The 18,744-nt window shown below is 39.9% G+C and overlaps 4 protein-coding genes across 10 annotated transcripts in view; 2 read left to right on the forward strand and 2 right to left on the reverse strand.

Annotated features, from left to right (window-relative positions):
- Positions 1–9,255, forward strand: part of LOC120430313 (iron-sulfur clusters transporter ABCB7, mitochondrial) — a 69,781-nt gene extending 60,526 nt beyond the window's left edge. For all 3 annotated transcript variants that reach the window (XM_052711001.1, XM_039595406.1, XM_039595407.1), the window contains exons 6-7: positions 7,653–8,834; positions 8,891–9,255. In XM_052711001.1, coding sequence (XP_052566961.1) covers positions 7,653–8,834; positions 8,891–9,133 — 1,425 coding nt within the window. In that variant the 3' untranslated portion in view covers positions 9,134–9,255. The remainder of the gene's footprint in view (positions 1–7,652; positions 8,835–8,890) is intronic.
- Positions 9,218–10,035, reverse strand: LOC120430315 (heterochromatin protein 1-like). The gene is made up of 2 exons (XM_039595408.1): positions 9,924–10,035; positions 9,218–9,861 (listed from the first exon to the last, which is right to left on the reverse strand). The coding sequence occupies exon 2, from the start codon at positions 9,855–9,857 to the stop codon at positions 9,285–9,287; it is 573 nt and encodes a 190-aa protein (XP_039451342.1). The 5' UTR covers positions 9,858–9,861; positions 9,924–10,035; the 3' UTR covers positions 9,218–9,284.
- A 3,829-nt stretch (positions 10,036–13,864) lies between these two features.
- On the forward strand, positions 13,865–14,595 carry LOC120430317 (RNA-binding protein 8A-like). Its single transcript, XM_039595418.2, has one exon. The coding sequence runs from the start codon at positions 13,982–13,984 to the stop codon at positions 14,474–14,476; it is 495 nt and encodes a 164-aa protein (XP_039451352.1). The 5' UTR covers positions 13,865–13,981; the 3' UTR covers positions 14,477–14,595.
- The window catches only part of LOC120430316 (2-oxoglutarate dehydrogenase complex component E1), a 39,532-nt gene continuing 35,380 nt past the window's right edge, over positions 14,593–18,744 (reverse strand). For 3 of the 5 annotated variants that reach the window (XM_039595409.2, XM_052711110.1, XM_039595410.2), the window contains one exon: positions 14,593–14,889. In XM_039595409.2, coding sequence (XP_039451343.1) covers positions 14,616–14,889 — 274 coding nt within the window. In that variant the 3' untranslated portion in view covers positions 14,593–14,615. The remainder of the gene's footprint in view (positions 14,890–18,744) is intronic. The other 2 variants (XM_052711109.1, XM_052711108.1) reach the window with 1 other exon arrangement.

Consider the following 18,744-nt stretch of genomic DNA (forward strand, 5'->3'; position numbering starts at 1 on the left):
CGGAAATGGATTCTACGTCCAATTTCCTTCAAAATTGAGTCTAAGACCGACCCTCTAAGATTTGCGGTCCCTGAGTTATCGTCGTTTGAAGATAGGGGTTTTGCTCAAAAATCGTCAAAAAGTCGATTTATGGGAGGGTATAAAAATGGGGGGGGGGTGGTCCGATTTGGATGAAATTCGGGATTTTTGCATGTTTTGATAGTCTCAACAGCTCTGCCAAATTTGAGCAGAATCGGAGATGGTAATTTTCAAATTTGCATTTTTTTTTGCACACTTCAGGTGGAATGACCCGTATACAAACATTGACAAGAGAGGATTAACAAATTATCATTCAGTGATCTTAGTAAAATAACACAATAAAAATGCTTCGATAACATTTATTCAACCAAAAAATAAATTAAATAAAAAATGTCAACGCAGTGCACGCGATTCAATAAATACACTTAAAAAATTGGGAATTAACCTAAATTATAACAAATATTAAGTTCATAAATTATATTAAATATTTTAACAACTCCGACTCCAGCTCCGACTCCGGGTCTATCAGAAATTTACGACTCCGGCTCCGACTCCAGCTCATACAATTTAGCCGACTCCGACTCCGACTCCAGTTGATCGAGTTTTGACGACTCCGACTCCAACTCCGAGTCCAGGTCCCCAAAAAAAACCCGACTCCACCGACTCCGACTCCGACTCCGACTCCACAGCCCTGGTCCAAAAACTGATTTTTGAAGGTTTGCTTGGTTTGGTTTGCTTTCTCTGAATTTGGTCTTAGGAGTCGTAGATGGCGAATCCCAAAAATATTACTGAATCGAAAGATTTTCACATTTTAAATTTTTCAAAATCACCCTAAACCGTGAATGATCCTAATTTTGAACCAAGCCAAAAGTTGCCCCTTTCCATCTGCAACAACTCTTCTGAAGATACCAAGGCTCCAAAACTTCGCCATTTTTCGGAATATCCATTTTCCATTAAATTTTGCGATCTGGACCACTGTGCAATATGGGAAAGAGAACTTTGTGTGATTGTAGACGGTATTGGCTTGATTTGCAGCATGTTGAACCAACTGTTGTAAATGTACCTGAACCACGAATGGAATAATCGCTTAAAAATCGTTTTCGCTTGCGAACTTTCTTCACCCGCGAAAGTGAAAGGAGGCGAAAGTGTCTACGTGGTTTATGGATGGTCCTGTAGGGTCTGATCCGCTGAGTGTCATGCCCCTTGGCAGATAAGCTGAGAGAGAACAGCGTGTGGGGAAAAACCGAAGAGAAAGAGTCAGTTGAGTGGTAGCTGTGAACGAGGACGGTGCTGGCGGCGATGGTGATCGAGTGTGCGGCATTCCGGACATGTGGTCAGAGGGCGGTCGGGAGGATGATCGGCAGCCTGCGAGCTGCGTCCGGAATGGTGAGGACCCCACAAAGTTGGCGACGAGGATTAACTCTACAGGTATTTAAGGTACAAGTGCTAAGTCGGGCCATGGTTTTGAAGCCGCCTATGGTGGCGTTATTTTCAAGTGATCTACAAAAAAAAAACAGGAAGGGAGGAGGAGGAGTAACGGTCTCTCTCTCTCTCTCTCCTTTATCGAGTTATTTTCGTTCGCACGTATTGCGTGTGCGTGCATTAGGGGAAGTGAGCTTGGATTTTGTCGGCAAGCAGCCAAGGCAAATCTTGCGCTGGTGTGCGTATGCGAAACGTCATAAAGCTGTTTGTTTTTGTAAAGTTGAAAGAAGGTGTTGAACTTGATGATGGTAGTGGTGCCTTGGTTGGTTGTGTGTATGGATTCACAACGAATTGTTTACATTTTTCTGACACACACACATGGGAAAGTCAAATGCTCGGTGCGTTTAGTGTTTCACGACCAAGAAGGATAGTTGACAGATTGGCTTGACGTAGGATTCGATGATTCAACGTAGGACTACAATAAGCTTGACGTAAAACTTTGTTAGTTTTGACTTAGGGGATCAAAATAATTATGACTGATACTTCGAATGATCTTGTAGGCCTACACTAATTTTGACGCAGAACTACAATTACATTGACGTAGGACTAATACAACTTTGACAATGAACTCTCGAGTTTTTTTTGATTAGGTCCTATAAACATATGAAAGACAATAGTTTATCGGTCCTTTTCAAAAAAAACTCTGGAACTTAAGTTTTATCAACAGAGAAAAATATTTTTTGACGTAGAACTTCGTTTGCTTCATTGTAGGATTATTATGTTGACGTAGATATGCGAGTAGTTTAACGCAGGATGACAATGATTTCGACTTAAATTTTTAATTGTTTTACGGAAGACTACTTTGATTTTTACATAGAGTTTTAATTGTTTTATCGTAGGACTACAATCATTTTGACGCAGAACTATGTTTTATTTTGACGTAGGACGAAAATAGGTTATCCTGAAATTTGGGTTGCGGTACTAGTTAAAGCAACAAAAAGACGAGCTTACACGCGGAGCGTGGAGAGATGGTTTACTTTATTCCGGGTTTAGACAGTCGTTGGTAAGTCAGGCACCAAGATAATGTCCCTGTAACATTGGTTGCAGGTGGTGAACAGAAAGCTGTTCACGGGTGGAATGTTACCGGGTGAATGTCCCTGTGATTAAACACGTGGTGAACATGTAGTTGTTCACGGGTAAATGTCCCTGTAGTTGAACAGGTGGTGAACATGTAGTTGTTCACGGGTAAATGTCCCTGTAGTTGAACAGGTGGTGAACATGTAGTTGTTCACGGGTAAATGTCCCTGTGATTAAACACGTGGTGAACATGTAGTTGTTCACGGGTAAATGTCCCTGTAGTTGAACAGGTGGTGAACATGTAGTTGTTCACGGGTAAATGTCCCTGTAGTTGAACAGGTGGTGAACATGTAGTTGTTCACGGGTAAATGTCCCTGTGGTTGAACAGGTGGTGAACATGTAGTTGTTCACGGGTAAATGCCCTGTAGTTGAACAGGTGGTGAACATGTAGTTGTTCACGGGTAAATGTCCCTGTAGTTGAACAGGTGGTGAACATGTAGTTGTTCACGGGTAAAGTGTTCAGTTGTCTAGCTGTTCACGAATCGTAATGAGTTGTCCCTATAATTGTTATAGGTGGTGAACCAAAGGTTGTTCACGGGTAAAGTGTTCAGTTGTCTAGCTGTTCACGAATTGGTTGTAGTTGTCCCTATAATTATTATAGGTGGTGAACAAATGGTTGTTCACGGGTAAAGTGTTCAGTTGTCTAGCTGTTCACGAATCGTAATGAGTTGTCCCTATAATTATTATAGGTGGTGAACCAAAGGTTGTTCACGGGTAAAGTGTTCAGTTGTCTAGCTGTTCACGAATTGGTTGTAGTTGTCCCTATAATTATTATAGGTGGTGAACCAGAGGTTGTTCACGGGTAAAGTGTTCAGTTGTCTAGCTGTTCACGAATCGTAATGAGTTGTCCCTATAATTATTATAGGTGGTGAACCAAAGGTTGTTCACGGGTAAAGTGTTCAGTTGTCTAGCTGTTCACGAATTGGTTGTAGTTGTCCCTATAATTATTATAGGTGGTGAACCAGAGGTTGTTCACGGGTAAAGTGTTCAGTTGTCTAGCTGTTCACGAATCGTAATGAGTTGTCCCTATAATTATTATAGGTGGTGAACCAAAGGTTGTTCACGGGTAAAGTGTTCAGTTGTATAGCTGTTCACAAATTGGTTCTAGTTGTCCCTATAATTATTATAGGAGGTGAACAAATGGTTGTTCACGGGTAAAGTGTTCAGTTGTCTAGCTGTTCACGAATCGTATTGAGTTGTCCCTATAATTATTATAGGTGGTGAACCAAAGGTTGTTCACGGGTAAAGTGCAGTTGTCTAGCTGTTCACGAATTGGTTGTAGTTGTCCCTATAATTATTATAGGTGGTGAACAAATGGTTGTTCACGGGTAAAGTGTTCAGTTGTCTAGCTGTTCACGAATCGTAATGAGTTGTCCCTATAATTATTATAGGTGGTGAACCAAAGGTTGTTCACGGGTAAAGTGCAGTTGTCTAGCTGTTCACGAATTGGTTGTAGTTGTCCATATAATTATTATAGGTGGTGAACAAATGGTTGTTCACGGGTAAAGTGTTCAGTTGTCTAGCTGTTCACGAATTGGTTGTAGTTGTCCCTATAATTATTATAGGTGGTGAACAAAAGGTTGTTCACGGGTAAAGTGTTCAGTTGTTTAGCTGTTCACGAGTCGGTTGTAGTTGTCCCTATAATTATTATAGGTGGTGAACAAAAGGTTGTTCACGGGTAAAGTGTTCAGTTGTCTAGCTGTTCACGAATTGGTTGTAGTTGTCCCTATAATTATTATAGGTGGTGAACAAAAGGTTGTTCACGGGAAAAGTGTTCAGTTGTCTAGCTGTTCACGAATTGGTTGTAGTTGTCCCTATAATTATTATAGGTGGTGAACAAAAGGTTGTTCACGGGAAAAGTGTTCAGTTGTCTAGCTGTTCACGAATTGTTATGTAGTTGTCCCTGTAACTGTTGTTATGGGTGGTGAACAAATGGATTGTTCACGGGTAAGATGTTCAGTTGTCAAGCTGTTCAAGAATTAAATTAGAATTGCTCCTGAAATCATCGTTATAGGTGATGAATACATGGGATGTTCAAGGGTGGAGTATGCAATTGATTGCAAACCGTAATGACTCTTTAAATGGTTTAATGGTGTGTCAGAGGGTTTCTAGAGGAATCGTAACAGCTATTGTAGGTGGTAAATCAGTTTACTCTCCAAGTAGTAAGTTAAAAGAAGGTGTGAATTGTCACAAGAGATGAGCAGAAGTGTTTATTCACGAGTAGTTCTTGGGTTAAAAGTTGGTTTAATCTGTAATTTCTAATGCTTCAACGAATGACATTTGTTACGTTCAATAATTGGTTATATATATTTTGTTCTAAGAAGAAAATGTTAATTCAAGAGAGGATCACTGCCAATGTTCCGGAGGTTCGAGAAAAGTGAAGGTCATGTAATTAATGTTTCTTGAATGCCTGGTGTTAATTTGACTAGTGATGTTCACTAGCCAGGGTGAGGGTATTAACTGTAAAACTGACGCTGAGGAGGCTTGTGGATGTCAACTCATGCCTGGCATAGAGATGATTTGTGAATTTTCGCTGTAAGACCAGGAGGAGAAGAGGCTTGTGAATATCCACAGTATAATCTGATGTAAAGCGTTGAGGTGGATTGTGGATTTTTCTGGAAGGTCTTGTAAAAAGAAGTTTGTGGATATTATTCGGCGTTAAATTGTAATCCGGTAAAGGTTGTGTATATCATCGAATCAATGGTTAGGATTTTTGACTGGAAACAAAGTACAGCTGTGTTATATCTAATGATAACAGTTTTAGTCTAACTGAAGATAATGGTTTACATTTTATACGCTAACATATTAAAGATAGAGATTAAACGCAACGGGGGAATAATTCGTTGTTTTCAATATGGTGTAGCGTAAGTGAGCATCAACTGCCAAGTAGATTGAGAAATCAGAAACTGCGCTAGTGACGAGCTCATTTGCATTTCTTTTGTGATATTAACAGATGTTCGATGGAAGTGAAAGGCAGATAGTTTTATCGTTATGTTTATGTTGTTGTTTCGAAGACATGTCTGGACTTAGATAACTTTAATGAATATTTTGAGTAAGAATTAAGTTATAAGAGGATTTTCTAGTAAGGAGGTTATTCGGAAGTGTTCATGTTCATTGTTTGGAATGTTATTCAAAGTTGCTAGATATAAAGATTTTTTAAGATGACATGGTTGAACATTACTTGTAACACTGTTGCACAGGACTTTGTTTAAAAAATGTCTTACTAAAGTTTTATGAAGTTTTCACTGCTCAGAAGAATAGATAGATGTTGGTACATGGTTGAAGATTTATCGAGAGGTTTCTAAATTATTGACGATGGCACGACACTAGAATAAATGCTATTTACTGGATAATATAGTAGGCTAACTAAGCATTGGGTGGTAAAAGTGCTGATTAGTTACATAACTGAAGTTTATCAATCACTACTTTATAAAAGGGCATCAAGAAAGTCTGAAACTGTAGTTCTCATTTTAAATAACTGTTTCTGATTCGGGCATATATCATATAATTTTGCTTAGATGCATGGTTTAGATTAAATTGATTGATAGTGAGTTTTCTGTCCGATTAAATAAATAAATGTTTAGATGTTTCTAAGCATTATAACAATCATAGGAAATTTAGAATTGATTTAATTCTGAATAACAATATCGATGTTTATGAATTGCAAAACTATATGTTTTGTTGAACTAGATTTTTTGATAGTTTAAGTAGTGAACTATGATTGTGAATAATAAGTATGTTTTATTATAAAATCTTAGGAAATTTTCACTTTACTTAGACGAAGTGGCACTCATTTGTCTAACAGTATGCATGCCTGTGACAGGAATTGAGCAATTATAACTGAGGAAATATATTGTGGTTAATATGAGGTGATATTGAATAACTCAATGAAGTTTCAACATAAGACATTTGACATTTGATACTGATTCATTGGAATATTGTTTCAACTTTATTTTGTTCGAGGGTTGGATAGGATCTGAATTAGAATTTATTTGTAAACGAATCATTCTTGTGTTGAAGAAGAAATCGAAACCAAGCCCATCGATACAATATTTTACCTTTAAAGCAGGATATAACTGAGATTAAGATCATGGGATGTTTTTCCGTTACGTTGTGTTGGTGTGTTTTGTTATATATTTTCAGACGTTGTGTAAGACGAATATAGTGAATTGCGCAAGGGCCATAACGGATATATTTTTAAATTTGTTGATTCAGGATATTGTGCTGAGGTAGACGTTCTACTTGGAGAATATATTCCAGTGATATATTTAGTCAAACAAATATAGTTCTCGAGTACATCTTGATGTGATTACCGACATCATCAATATTAAAACAAATAGAGATTCTGTATCCTAGATAAAGAAATGTTAAATCAGTAATTTTTAATGTAACATGGCTAAGTTCACAAAAGGTTGAACATAGTAAAAGCGTTTATGTATATGGAAATTGATTATGCGTCAACAGATGAAGAAGAAGAATTTATTCAACTTTTGTTGTGTAAGATGTATACATTAGAGTAGCATAATTGATAGGTCACCTTCACGATCTGCATCACATTATTACCATGAATGGGTAAAACAGGTCTCAAGACGATAATATGTATAACAGTAAGCAGTAAGTTAGAGTAGAGTTTCACATATGACAGATACTATTTTATTTTAAAGAAGTTAGAGATTTCTATTGACATTGTTAGGTTTTGCACTAGGTCAACATCATTCAAATAAAACCAAGGGGGGATTGTAGGGTCTGATCCGCTGAGTGTCATGCCCCTTGGCAGATAAGCTGAGAGAGAACAGCGTGTGGGGAAAAACCGAAGAGAAAGAGTCAGTTGAGTGGTAGCTGTGAACGAGGACGGTGCTGGCGGCGATGGTGATCGAGTGTGCGGCATTCCGGACATGTGGTCAGAGGGCGGTCGGGAGGATGATCGGCAGCCTGCGAGCTGCGTCCGGAATGGTGAGGACCCCACAGGTCCCTTAGCTACAATTTTCTTCGGATTTTTCTTTATGAAAAAAAAAACAATTCTCTGGACGGTTATTAATTTTAATTTTATCTTTTTTTCTATTATCTCTTTTCAGACCATCGACCGCGGCTCCCGTGGCATCAACTTTGTCCTCACGGCGATGGTGTTCAACGTGGTGCCGACGATCTTCGAGCTGGCGCTGGTTTCGAGCATTCTAGGCGTCAAGTGCGGTGCAGCCTACGCTGCCCTGTCGATGGGCTGTGTCGGCGTGTACAGCGCGTACACGCTGGCGGTCACCCAGTGGCGAACCCAGTTCCGGGTGTACATGAACCAGGCGGAGAACGAAGCCGGCAACAAGGCGATCGATTCGTTGATCAACTACGAAACGGTCAAGTATTTTAACAATGAAAAGTACGAAGCCCAACGGTACGACAACGTGCTGAAGAAGTACGAGGCGGCCAGCTTGAAGACGAGCACCAGCTTGGCGTTGCTGAACTTTGGCCAGAATGCGATCTTCAGCGTGGCGCTGAGTGCGATCATGGTGATGGCCGCGAACGAGATCGCACAGGGGCGAATGACGGTTGGGGATTTGGTGATGGTTAACGGGTTGCTCTTTCAGCTCTCGATTCCGCTTGGGTTCTTGGGCAGTGTCTACCGAGAGGTTCGACAAGCTTTGTTGGACATGCGGACAATGTTTACGCTGATGGGAGTTGAAAGTGCAATTCAGTCTAAGGTGAACGCTCCGGCGCTTCAGGTTGATCGCAACACTGCTTCGATTGAGTTTAGGGACGTTAGCTTCCAGTATAGAAACAGCAATCCCATATTTGACAAGCTGAGCTTCACAATCCCGGCGGGGAAGAAAATCGCCATCGTTGGTGGGTCAGGATCTGGCAAGTCCTCCATGGTCCGCCTTCTCTACCGGTTTTTTGAACCCACCTCCGGCCAAATCCTGATCAACGGACAAAACATTCGGGAGGTAGAACTGGACAGTCTCCGGAAAGCGATCGCGATCGTTCCGCAGGACTCGGTCCTTTTCCATGACACCATCCGGCACAACATCCACTACGGCGATCTTTCGAAGCAGCAGGCTGAGGTCGAGGAGGCGGCCCGAATGGCCGATCTGCACGGATCGATTCTGCGATGGCCTAAGCAGTACGACACGCAGGTGGGCGAGCGCGGCCTGAAGCTGTCCGGCGGAGAGAAGCAGCGCGTTGCGATTGCGCGAGCAATTTTGAAGAATTCGCCAATTTTGATTTTCGACGAGGCCACCAGCAGTTTGGACTCGATTACGGAGCATGTATGTTGAAGGAAACTTTTGGTTTTGGTTTCATCTGACCCTTTAATTTTTCACAGAACATCCTCGCTGCCTTGGCTCGGGCTACCGAACATCGGACCAGTATTTGCATCGCGCACCGGCTCTCAACGGTGATGGACGCCGACGAGATACTGGTGCTGGAAAACGGACGCATTGGACAGCGTGGAACGCACGAACAGCTGCTCAACAGCGGAGGTCTTTACACCAAACTTTGGGACACCCAGAACCGGTTATACAACGTGGGAACGGCGGCCAAGGCGAAAAAAGAGGGTTCAGAATAGATTTTTGTTTTAGGCGATTTAATTACGACGTAAAATTTGTTGAAAATGTTATTTTAGCCGGACGAATGAAATTTACCAAATAAATTAGACCAATAAAAGTTATTTTATTCAAGTTTCATGAATATACATAAATGGTATCACTCGCTCGCTATTACTGCACGCTCTTCTTGGCCGCGTTGTTCCAGATGATACGGCTCTCGTAAAAATCAATGATAAGATCCGGAACGTGCTGGCGTGCGATGCTGGACGGAACTAGTTCCACCTCGTCGACTCCCTTGTAGCGAACCAGGAACAGCCGTTCGCCGCCCTCCTCGGTCACACCTTCCAACTTCTCCGCCACGTGTCCCTTTTCGAAGCCATTTTTGGCCTTCGTGCGTTTGGCCGCCGGAACCACCGGAGGCGAGGCCGTGTCCTCCGGCGCCAAACTTTTCGACGCTCTCGGCCGACTCTGCCGTTTCGGCGGTGCTTTCTCAACATCTTCTCCGGCCCGATCCATGTTCGAGTTGGAGTCCGCCGAAGACTGTCGCTTGCCGCGGCTGGCCCGCTTCTCGCCTTCCTCGCGCGCAAATTTCTCCAGAAGATCCTGGCAGTTGAGATTTTCCTCCGGTTCCCAAGTGTTTTCCGAATCGTCGCATCCCTTCCATTTGATCTGGTACTGGGCCTTTCCGCGCCGGATTCGCTTTGCAACGACCCGCTCAACGACGAACTCGGGTTCGGAGGCCATGTTTCTGTAAAAATTATGATAGTTTTAATTGATGAATGTAGAAATTTTAATGAAATTAATACTAACTCTTCAGAGCTCAACTTTTCGGTCCGATCCGTTGAATTTTATTTTCAAATTGAATGCCACAAAAAACATCGCAAGTACACGTTGATTTCCGATTACCCTTCATTTAAAGTAAAATATACTCTACACGCAAAATCCAAATAACACAGCTCTGTGTAAAATTTGACACAGATCGCCCAAAACCGGGAATACACAGAATCTGTGTAAAAGCCTTGTACACAGATCTGTGTTCAGGCGTCGTCTGTCAAATTCTGTGTAAATTTCCAACCAGGGATTTTTTCCCCAGGTTTGTATTTGTTTTTTCCTCAGGTTTTTATTTGTTTGTTTTAGAACCAAAAACACGACTTTAATTAAATTTTGAAAAGAAAACAAGATTAATTAACGTTTATTAATCTTGTAAATATGCATGAAATAATTGTTGGACATATTTGATACTTTTATGCTGGTTTTGTGCACAGCCGGTTCATCTACCTAGCAATCATCATAATTTTGGGGTTCTCCCGATGTCGACGGCAAACAACATAAAAACCATCAAACTGGGATAACGTCGTGAAGTGCCACACCCAGCCGGATTCGGAAACCTGAACCAACGAAGAATATCGTTCCAAAAGAACCTTGCCGGACCACTAACAAACAAAAAAACAAAGTTAGGTTAGGTTTTCAGATCTTCTAGATAAACTCTTACCAGGTTCCACGAACAATCGTGTCATTGGATACTGGTGAAGTTTGGAAGTTGGCCAAAGTCTGAAAAAGTAAACAAATTATGCTAAACTAACTAAATTCAAAGACCTTGGCGCCCCGAGGGGTTTGAGGTATTGCAAGGGACTCAGATGCCGCTAACCAAATTTACTCTAAGCATTTTGAGCACCTACCGCGGGAACCGAACCGACGACCACTGGAATGTGAGTCCTGTACTCTTGATTCACCTGGTGGGAAGAAAAATATTTTGTTTTTTTTTTTGGACTTCAGAATTTGAGAACTAGATTGCTTTACCTGGACAAGTCAGGCCTGAATTTTCGAAAAAATATGTGTCTGATGGTGGTGATCCAACAGTTGTCACCAAGAGGAAATAAAATCATAACAAGTTAGATTGCGAAACAAGAAACACGCGTTTTTATTGTGCGGACAAGTCTCGTCCTTTTACGGTGTGTTCAAACTTAGCCGCATCCACAGCCGCAGCCGCATCCTCATAAAATTTTACAGTACGGATGCACAGTGCGGAAGCGATGCCTCCAATGCATTTCAAATGTTCCCATTCACACTGTTCCGCATCCGTAAACGGATTGGACAATCCAAATTAAAAATAGGATGAATGGAACATAAAAAATTCTCAACTTTTCAATCCCATAATTCCAAACTGAAAAATAAAAAAATCTAAAATACTAAAACATAAAAAAAACTTAAACGCTGGAATTGTAAAGTTGTAAGTAAAGTTGTAAAATTCTAGCATTCCAGAACTTAAAAATGCAAGAATTCGAAAATTCTAAATTTATTCAATTTCTTGATATTGTGCATTGTTAGTGTTCTTCAATTCTAGAATTTATTAATTCTTCAAATTCTCAAAGTTTGCAGATATTTATAAAAAAAAATTAAATTAAAAAAATTGTTTAATTGACAAAAACTTAAACACTAAAATTCCTTAATTCTTCAATTTATAAATACTATAAATCTAACATATAAAGTTCTGAAATTTCCAAAACGTTGGACGCAGGAGTTGGAATTTTGAATTCTAATATTCTAAAAATTATGAATTCTAAAATTCCAAAATTGTATAAATGTAATAATTTATATTTTTGAATTCTAAAATTTCAAAAATTCTATTTTTTTTAAATTCTACGCATTTGAAAAATTAATAAGTTTCTTAAAATTTTAAAAATAAAAAAATGATTTTTATTTTTTTGATCTGAAATTAAAAAAAAAATTAAATAAAATCAAATTTAAAAAATATTATTACAAAATTCAAAAATATTTTTTTGTTTTAAAACTGTTTTTTTTTATTTAAAAAAATGTCTATTTAAAAATAGGAGTTATAAAAATATCACGAATTCAAATAAATGATTTTGGTATTGAGGCACAATAAAATTCAAAAAAATTATAATTCAAAAAATTTTAATTTTGAAAAATTTCGAATTTCGGAACTTAAAATTTTTAGAATTTAAGAATTTTAGCATTTGAGAATTTAAGAATTCAGAATTTAAGAATTTTAGAATTTAAGAATTTTAGAATTTAAAAATTTTAGAATTTAAGAATTTTAGAATTTAAAAATTTTAGAATTTTGGAATTATAGAATTATAGAATTTTAGAAAATAAAAAAATAATAATATCCTCGGATTTCAAAACTAATTGCAATTATTTGAGCTTTTAAATTTAAATCTATCATCTATCTAGACATCTATTATTTATAATTCTTTTTGAATGTTTAAATTTTGAAAGTTCATGAATTTAGTTTTTCTTTTATAGTTCAAAACCCGGTCGGAAATGGCGGACGCATTTCTGGCGTTCGTCTGGGGGCTTGCGCCAGCCATCTGGCAGAATTTCCCCCAGATTTGCCCCAGATTTCTGCCATGATTTCTGGCGAATATGACACAAACCGGTCGTGCACGGTTCAACCGATTGAACCGGTTGATTTTGCTGCCAGACAGCTGGCTGAAATTTTGCCCGATTTTCGCCAGATTCGTCTGGCGTTACGCAAAAGTTGTCTAGAATAAGTGTGCCAAGTGTGTCTGAACTGCACGACAAACGTCCGCCTGCGCCAGACGCTCAAATTTACCAGATTATTTTCCGAGTGGGAAATACATATTTGAAATTTTATTGGCTTAAAATTTTATTATTATTATTATTATTGAAATCTGAATTTAATTTATAAATTCTTGCCAATTGTTGATTGATGATATATTTTTTTCAGGCAACAAACATATTCCAATCTTATACCGTCGGAAACCATGCGTCCCCGTTGGTCATGCGTGGCTTCCGTGGCTTCTATCCACGGAAGCAGTCCCGTTTTTTTCGTACTCGTACTCCACAAACCCACGTTTTCTCGTACTCCGGTAAACATCAATTCGTCGGAGATCCAAGTTCGTCGCCAAGGCGTCGCATCCGGGTTTTGATCAACTCGTCGAGGAGCAAAGGTCCAATACGACCAAGATGTTGCCACGGCCGCCTCAGAAGAACACCAACACCCAAGCCGGAAGCTGCGGTCAAGGCAAATCCAGAAGAAAGCCAAGTTGGGGAAGAATCGGCGATCCGCAAGTGAAATTAAATGTACAAGTAAATATTTTTGTGAAATTTTGACAGTTTGAATAAAAAAATCAATTAATACTAAACAACAGTTTTTTCAACTGCAACATAACCTAAAAATCCGAAATGACAGCACACGACAATAGCACGACATTCTAAATTACTATTTCGATTATCGATCGCACGACAAATACGACATTTTGGTGCAAAAACGTCTGACATTCGTGCGAAAGTCGCGCGACATTGTCGTGCGACGTCGTACGATTGCACGGACGACAAACGACGGACGTCCGACGGACTTTTCAGTCAGGGTACGGATGCGGAACAGCGTGAATGGCTGCATATGAAATGCATTGGAGAAATAGCGGAGCAACATTTGAAAGGGGTCGTACGACATTGCTCTTACGGCCTTTCATTACACGCGTTTTAATGGGATGAAAAGCCGTAAGAGCAATGTCGTACGGCCCCTTTCAAATGTTGCTCCAGATATGAGCCATCAAGCCTGAAATCGTTAAACATTATTTATTGTGAGTAAATTGTCTCACGGTTGTTTACACTTTGGTTTTGGCTTATTTTCATTGTTTTGCATGAAATTTTGTTCTGTTGTGCATTATTTTTCAATTCAGTTATTTTTCCGTGCACAACCAAAATCTAGAAACGATAAGTTTCAGTTTCCGATCGTTCCTACTCGGCCCAGCAGCCGCATCTGTCAAACGCCGTGTCATCAAGTCAAAAAAACAAAACGCGCACGCACGTAAAAGAAATCGGGAGAAATTTTTCAACTTCGCGTGAATTTATTCAAGTAAATCGCCTACGCCACCACAATGACCGACGTGCTCGACATCTACAATCACGAGGAGTTCGAGGTGGACGAGGACGGCGACCAGGGCATCGCCCGGCTGAAGGAGAAAGCCCGCAAGCGGAAGGGACGCGGCTTCGGCAACGAAAGCATTCCCCGGGAGGCGATCGATTACGAGCGGCTGCAGGATGACGAGGAGGAGGCCGAACCCGGGCCGCAACGTTCCGTCGAGGGGTGGATCCTGTTCGTGACGTCGATCCACGAGGAGGCCCAGGAGGACGACATCCACGATAAGTTTTGCGACTTTGGGGACATTAAAAACATTCACCTGAATCTGGACCGACGTACGGGATTCCTCAAGGGTTACGCACTGGTAGAGTACGAGACGTACAAGCAGGCCCTGGCGGCGAAGGAAGCGCTCAACGGATCGGAAATTCTGACGCAGACCATCGCCGTCGATTGGTGCTTCGTGAAGGGACCGAAGAAGCTGAAAAAGTCCAGCGAGCGTCGACGAAGATAAGAAAAGGAACGCGCAGGGGAAATATGTTCACTCATTTCTTAATTTAATAACCAAAATGATCAAACATGTATCACACAAACAGACGAAATAATAAAGCCAAGAATTCAGGATGAAATGTATAGGTGGGTTTGATTGCTAACTAATCCGAATGCGCCACAAGTTGAATATTCTTCAGGGAAATGCAATTCGGATTGCGAGGGCTGTTCACTGACGGAGATTTGGAAGCTTCGTCTGGATTGATTTGGGGACTCGAACAATCTGCGGATGATGAGCTTTCATCATCCGGTGGGGTTACTGGAGGTTCGCCAGAGGGCTCAACACGCATGAGTCCGTCTATAAACTCTTCGCTTTCTTTTAGGTGGGTCGCTTTGGTTCCGGTGGCCGTTGATGCAGAAACCCTTCTACCAGCGTATCTGAGAAAGGGGAGACACTAATGTTTAATAGGATCATCTAAATTCAAATTAAATTGTTTCTAGAACAACCATTATTTTTTCTAGTGATTTGTAAGGAGCTTTGCAGAACGCAATTTGATCAAAGCTGTAATTTTTGCGATCAAAAAAGTTCCAGAAAGTAACTAGAGCCGTCCGTGCGGAAATGGTCATTTTTGAAGGCTAATAACTGTTAAGCAAAAAATCCTAAAAATATGGTGTTTTCGGAAGATGAAGATGTTAGTTCCGAAAATTGGTAAGAATTGGATAGTTATTGCGCCGTCTACAGGTGAAAAACTGAATCGATTGCTTTTCTCCATACATTTGTCGATTTTCCCCAAACAAACTTCAAGGGCTTAGAGGGAGGGGTTCCACGTGATAAGAATAAGCTCAAATTTGGAATTTAGCCTAGTGATGGGTCAATCTTTGACTTCAGGGGGTAGCCCATAGAAAGCCCGGATTTAGACCAACCTAATGCCCATAAGCATCCCCACTGAGAAATGTAACACTTCGATCGGCCTTCGTCAGCCCGATTTTATTCTACCACCAGACTGATCGGGTCGTTACATTTCTCAGTGGGTGGTGGAAATGAAAAACAGTTACAGATATTGTCCGTTTCTCTCGAAGGTACACGCCGCGCGGCATTTCAGAATGTGCCGCAGACATTGTTGCCAGCGATTTTCTGCACTTTTGGTGCAATAAAAAACATGCCCGGCAACAATGCCATGCAATTCGAAGAAGAAGATCAACAAAAACAAAACGCGCAGTATGGGATTTGACAGCGCGCATTTGCCGAAAGTGCGGCGCGTCGTTTCGAGGCTGGTATGCCGCGTGTCTTTTTCGAGAATACGCGCAATATCTGAATTTAAAATTTTATTCTTAATTTTATTTTAATATTAATCAGAGAACGCTTAAAACATGATAGCATCTTTCAAAGAATTTAGAAAAATATCTAGGAATTCGTATAAAAAATGTTTTTATCCAATTCCCTTTAAAATTTTGAAAATTTAGATATTTATTATGATTTATCTAGTTGTCAATATTCAACCGCTAATTGTATTCAATGAAAAATTCAGTAAGATAAGATTTTAATCTAACAAATTATTTATATTGAAATGATTTAAACATGTTTGCAATAACTTAAATCAAAAATTCCTGGATTTTTTTAATGTTTATAGACGATTGAATTTTATTCAATATAAAAGTTTTCCGGTAACTTAAAATCTGGTGCGATGGCGCCGAATTCCCATATCGACAAAAAAAAATCGAACCGGTGACCTCTGGATTGTGAATCCAGTCCGCGGTCCGATTGATCCACACGGAAGGGTTGTTTACAGTTAGATGTTACCTCTTGTTTGATGAACAAAACATATTAAATATTTATTAGGATTTTTAATATCTTAAATAGCCTTTTCATTCTCTAATAGGGTACTTGTCCCTATTTTGGGCCTACTAAGCAGAGCGCACTTTTAATTTGATGTATTCTCAAAGACTGCTATTGGCAACCTAGTTTGTTATACATGAATAAGTTGGATTTTTAATGCTTAAGCTCGTACATTATCAACAATTTGATAAAAATACCTTATATCGCTATAAAAGTACGAAAAACTAAAATACTTTTTGCCCCTATTTTGGGGACATTGCTCCTAGCATACGACCTTCTTTGTGCATATTTTCGGCCTACCTTCTGATTGGTTGAAATCTCGAAGCACGTGGCGAACTTTTTTGACGTACGGTTCAGCCCCAGCTCGTACAGTACAGCCGCACAAATTCGGTCGACAAATATGCTAAATCATTGTGATGTTTTAAGCCACAAATAAACATTAGAATGATTGATTTCACTTGCATTACGTGCATAATTAGCTTGGAGATGATTTATATCATTCTTTACGAGTTTTAAACGTAATTAAACAATTGTTGCGTAGCCAAACAACAAGCTCGTAATATGCAAGAAAGACTGTAAAATTCGAGAAGCGCACACACACTGGCACAGTTTGTAGAATTGTCAAATGTACCGAAAATATATCCATTTCTCTCCGATATGGACGAAGCAACTTTAATCAGTTATTTTATTGATTTGGTGGCAGTTTAGTGATTGTTTTTGCAATGGGATTGTGCAACCCACCAATAAAAACACATTGCCGGTGGTTGAAGATTCGGGGGACGGCTCTCATTCATGTGCTGAGTGATGAAAACCGTGACGCTGAGTGTCAACAAGTGGTAAGCAAAAGTGGTGAATATTTTGGACCTAATGGGCACCTAGCGATTTGCCAAGAAAAATGTGAAGAGTGATATATTTTTTGCTTTATTTATAATTTAGGAGGAAAAAGTGAATGATCCTGGCCCACCAAAATGAAGATAATGACTGCATGTATCATTCTCAAGTGGCAAATCCCTGCCAGATTTGGTGAAATGTTCAATTTCGTTGAATTAAGTTTGGTAGACCCAAAATACGTACTAGGCCCAAAATAGGGACAAATACCCTAGATTAAAATAGAGAAAGGAACCTTAAATTTAAAGTAAGTTACCAAAGAATTTAATTGAGTGAATTCAATTAAAAAATTGCACAATTTAAAAAAAAACAAGAGATAGAAAAAAAATCATCCAGCTTGGGATTCCCGATTTTTCCCGACTTTTTGACAGAAAATCACAAATTCCAGACTTTTTCCCGATTTTGGCGAAATTTGGCGAATTCCCGAATTTTTCCCAATTTCTCGACTTGAGTGGCCACCCTGATATTATATGCTTCTTTTGATTCTGTTAGTAGGATAAGGTATTGATTTTTCGATGCCGTCCGAGCTACGATGCTTGGGGAGGACTTTACTAATATTAACCCGTCGCCGAGCCATCCGAGCTACGATGCTATGGGAAGGTCTTTCTGGTTAACACACAAAAATACTCACGCACAGTTATTTCAATACATAATACATGTAATTAAGTACCACGATTACCTCGAAGACCCAAACCCTTACATCCACTCTAACATTCATACATTTCACTGAAGACAACTAAGCCAACCATATTATATACGCGGTAGGGTGTTCCCTTGGTCGTTCGCTGTGAGTTGTAGATTGCCTGCTTCTCTAATGAAGGTTCGACTGAGGGGGCATGCTTATTAATTTCTCATCGCTCCATACCCTCAGTGACGTGATGGGAGCAAGGGCGTCTATGCGAAGTGTCCCTACACTCGCTACAAATTTCTGGCGCTAGGGGAGGGAAAAAGGAAACCATTTTGCTCTATGCGTCGGTACTTGTAGCATTGAAATTCGTGCAATAAAAAAACTTATGCACGTGGGTGTACAGATTACGGAGTAAAAGGTGATGGAATTGTTCACCTAGCGCCCACATATGTTTCGGGACCTAGTTGCCTGCGGGTATGGGGATCATACATAAATACGATTACCTCGGAGACCCAAACCGTAAGCGTGCCTTCCGATCAACGACGATACAGAAAGGAGTTGTCAACAGTTGAGATTTTAATCACTTTGACCATTTAAAACAATAATTCATGAGTTAATGCCACAATTCACACGACGCCATGCCTACCGATCAACGAAGATATAGGAAGGACATTTTCGAATACGTAAAACTATCAGCACAGTTGCAGAACTCGAAATGTTTACTCGAAGTCATGGGATGTGATATTTCTACCAGAGAAGAAACAATTACACAAATAACTATTTTGCAGCATTTCTTTTTGCACATACTTTAATATCACTGGTAATTTTGGTGCGACCATATTCTAAATAGGTATAACAGTTTGCTATCAGTTATCGTGTGCAAATAGGTGTAACGATGTAAGTGCTTGTCTCAAAATATATGGGATAGAAGATGATGTTT

The sequence above is a fragment of the Culex pipiens genome, chromosome 3 (genome assembly GCF_016801865.2).
Source record: "Culex pipiens pallens isolate TS chromosome 3, TS_CPP_V2, whole genome shotgun sequence".
In the NCBI taxonomy this organism is placed as follows: Eukaryota; Metazoa; Arthropoda; class Insecta; order Diptera; family Culicidae; genus Culex; species Culex pipiens.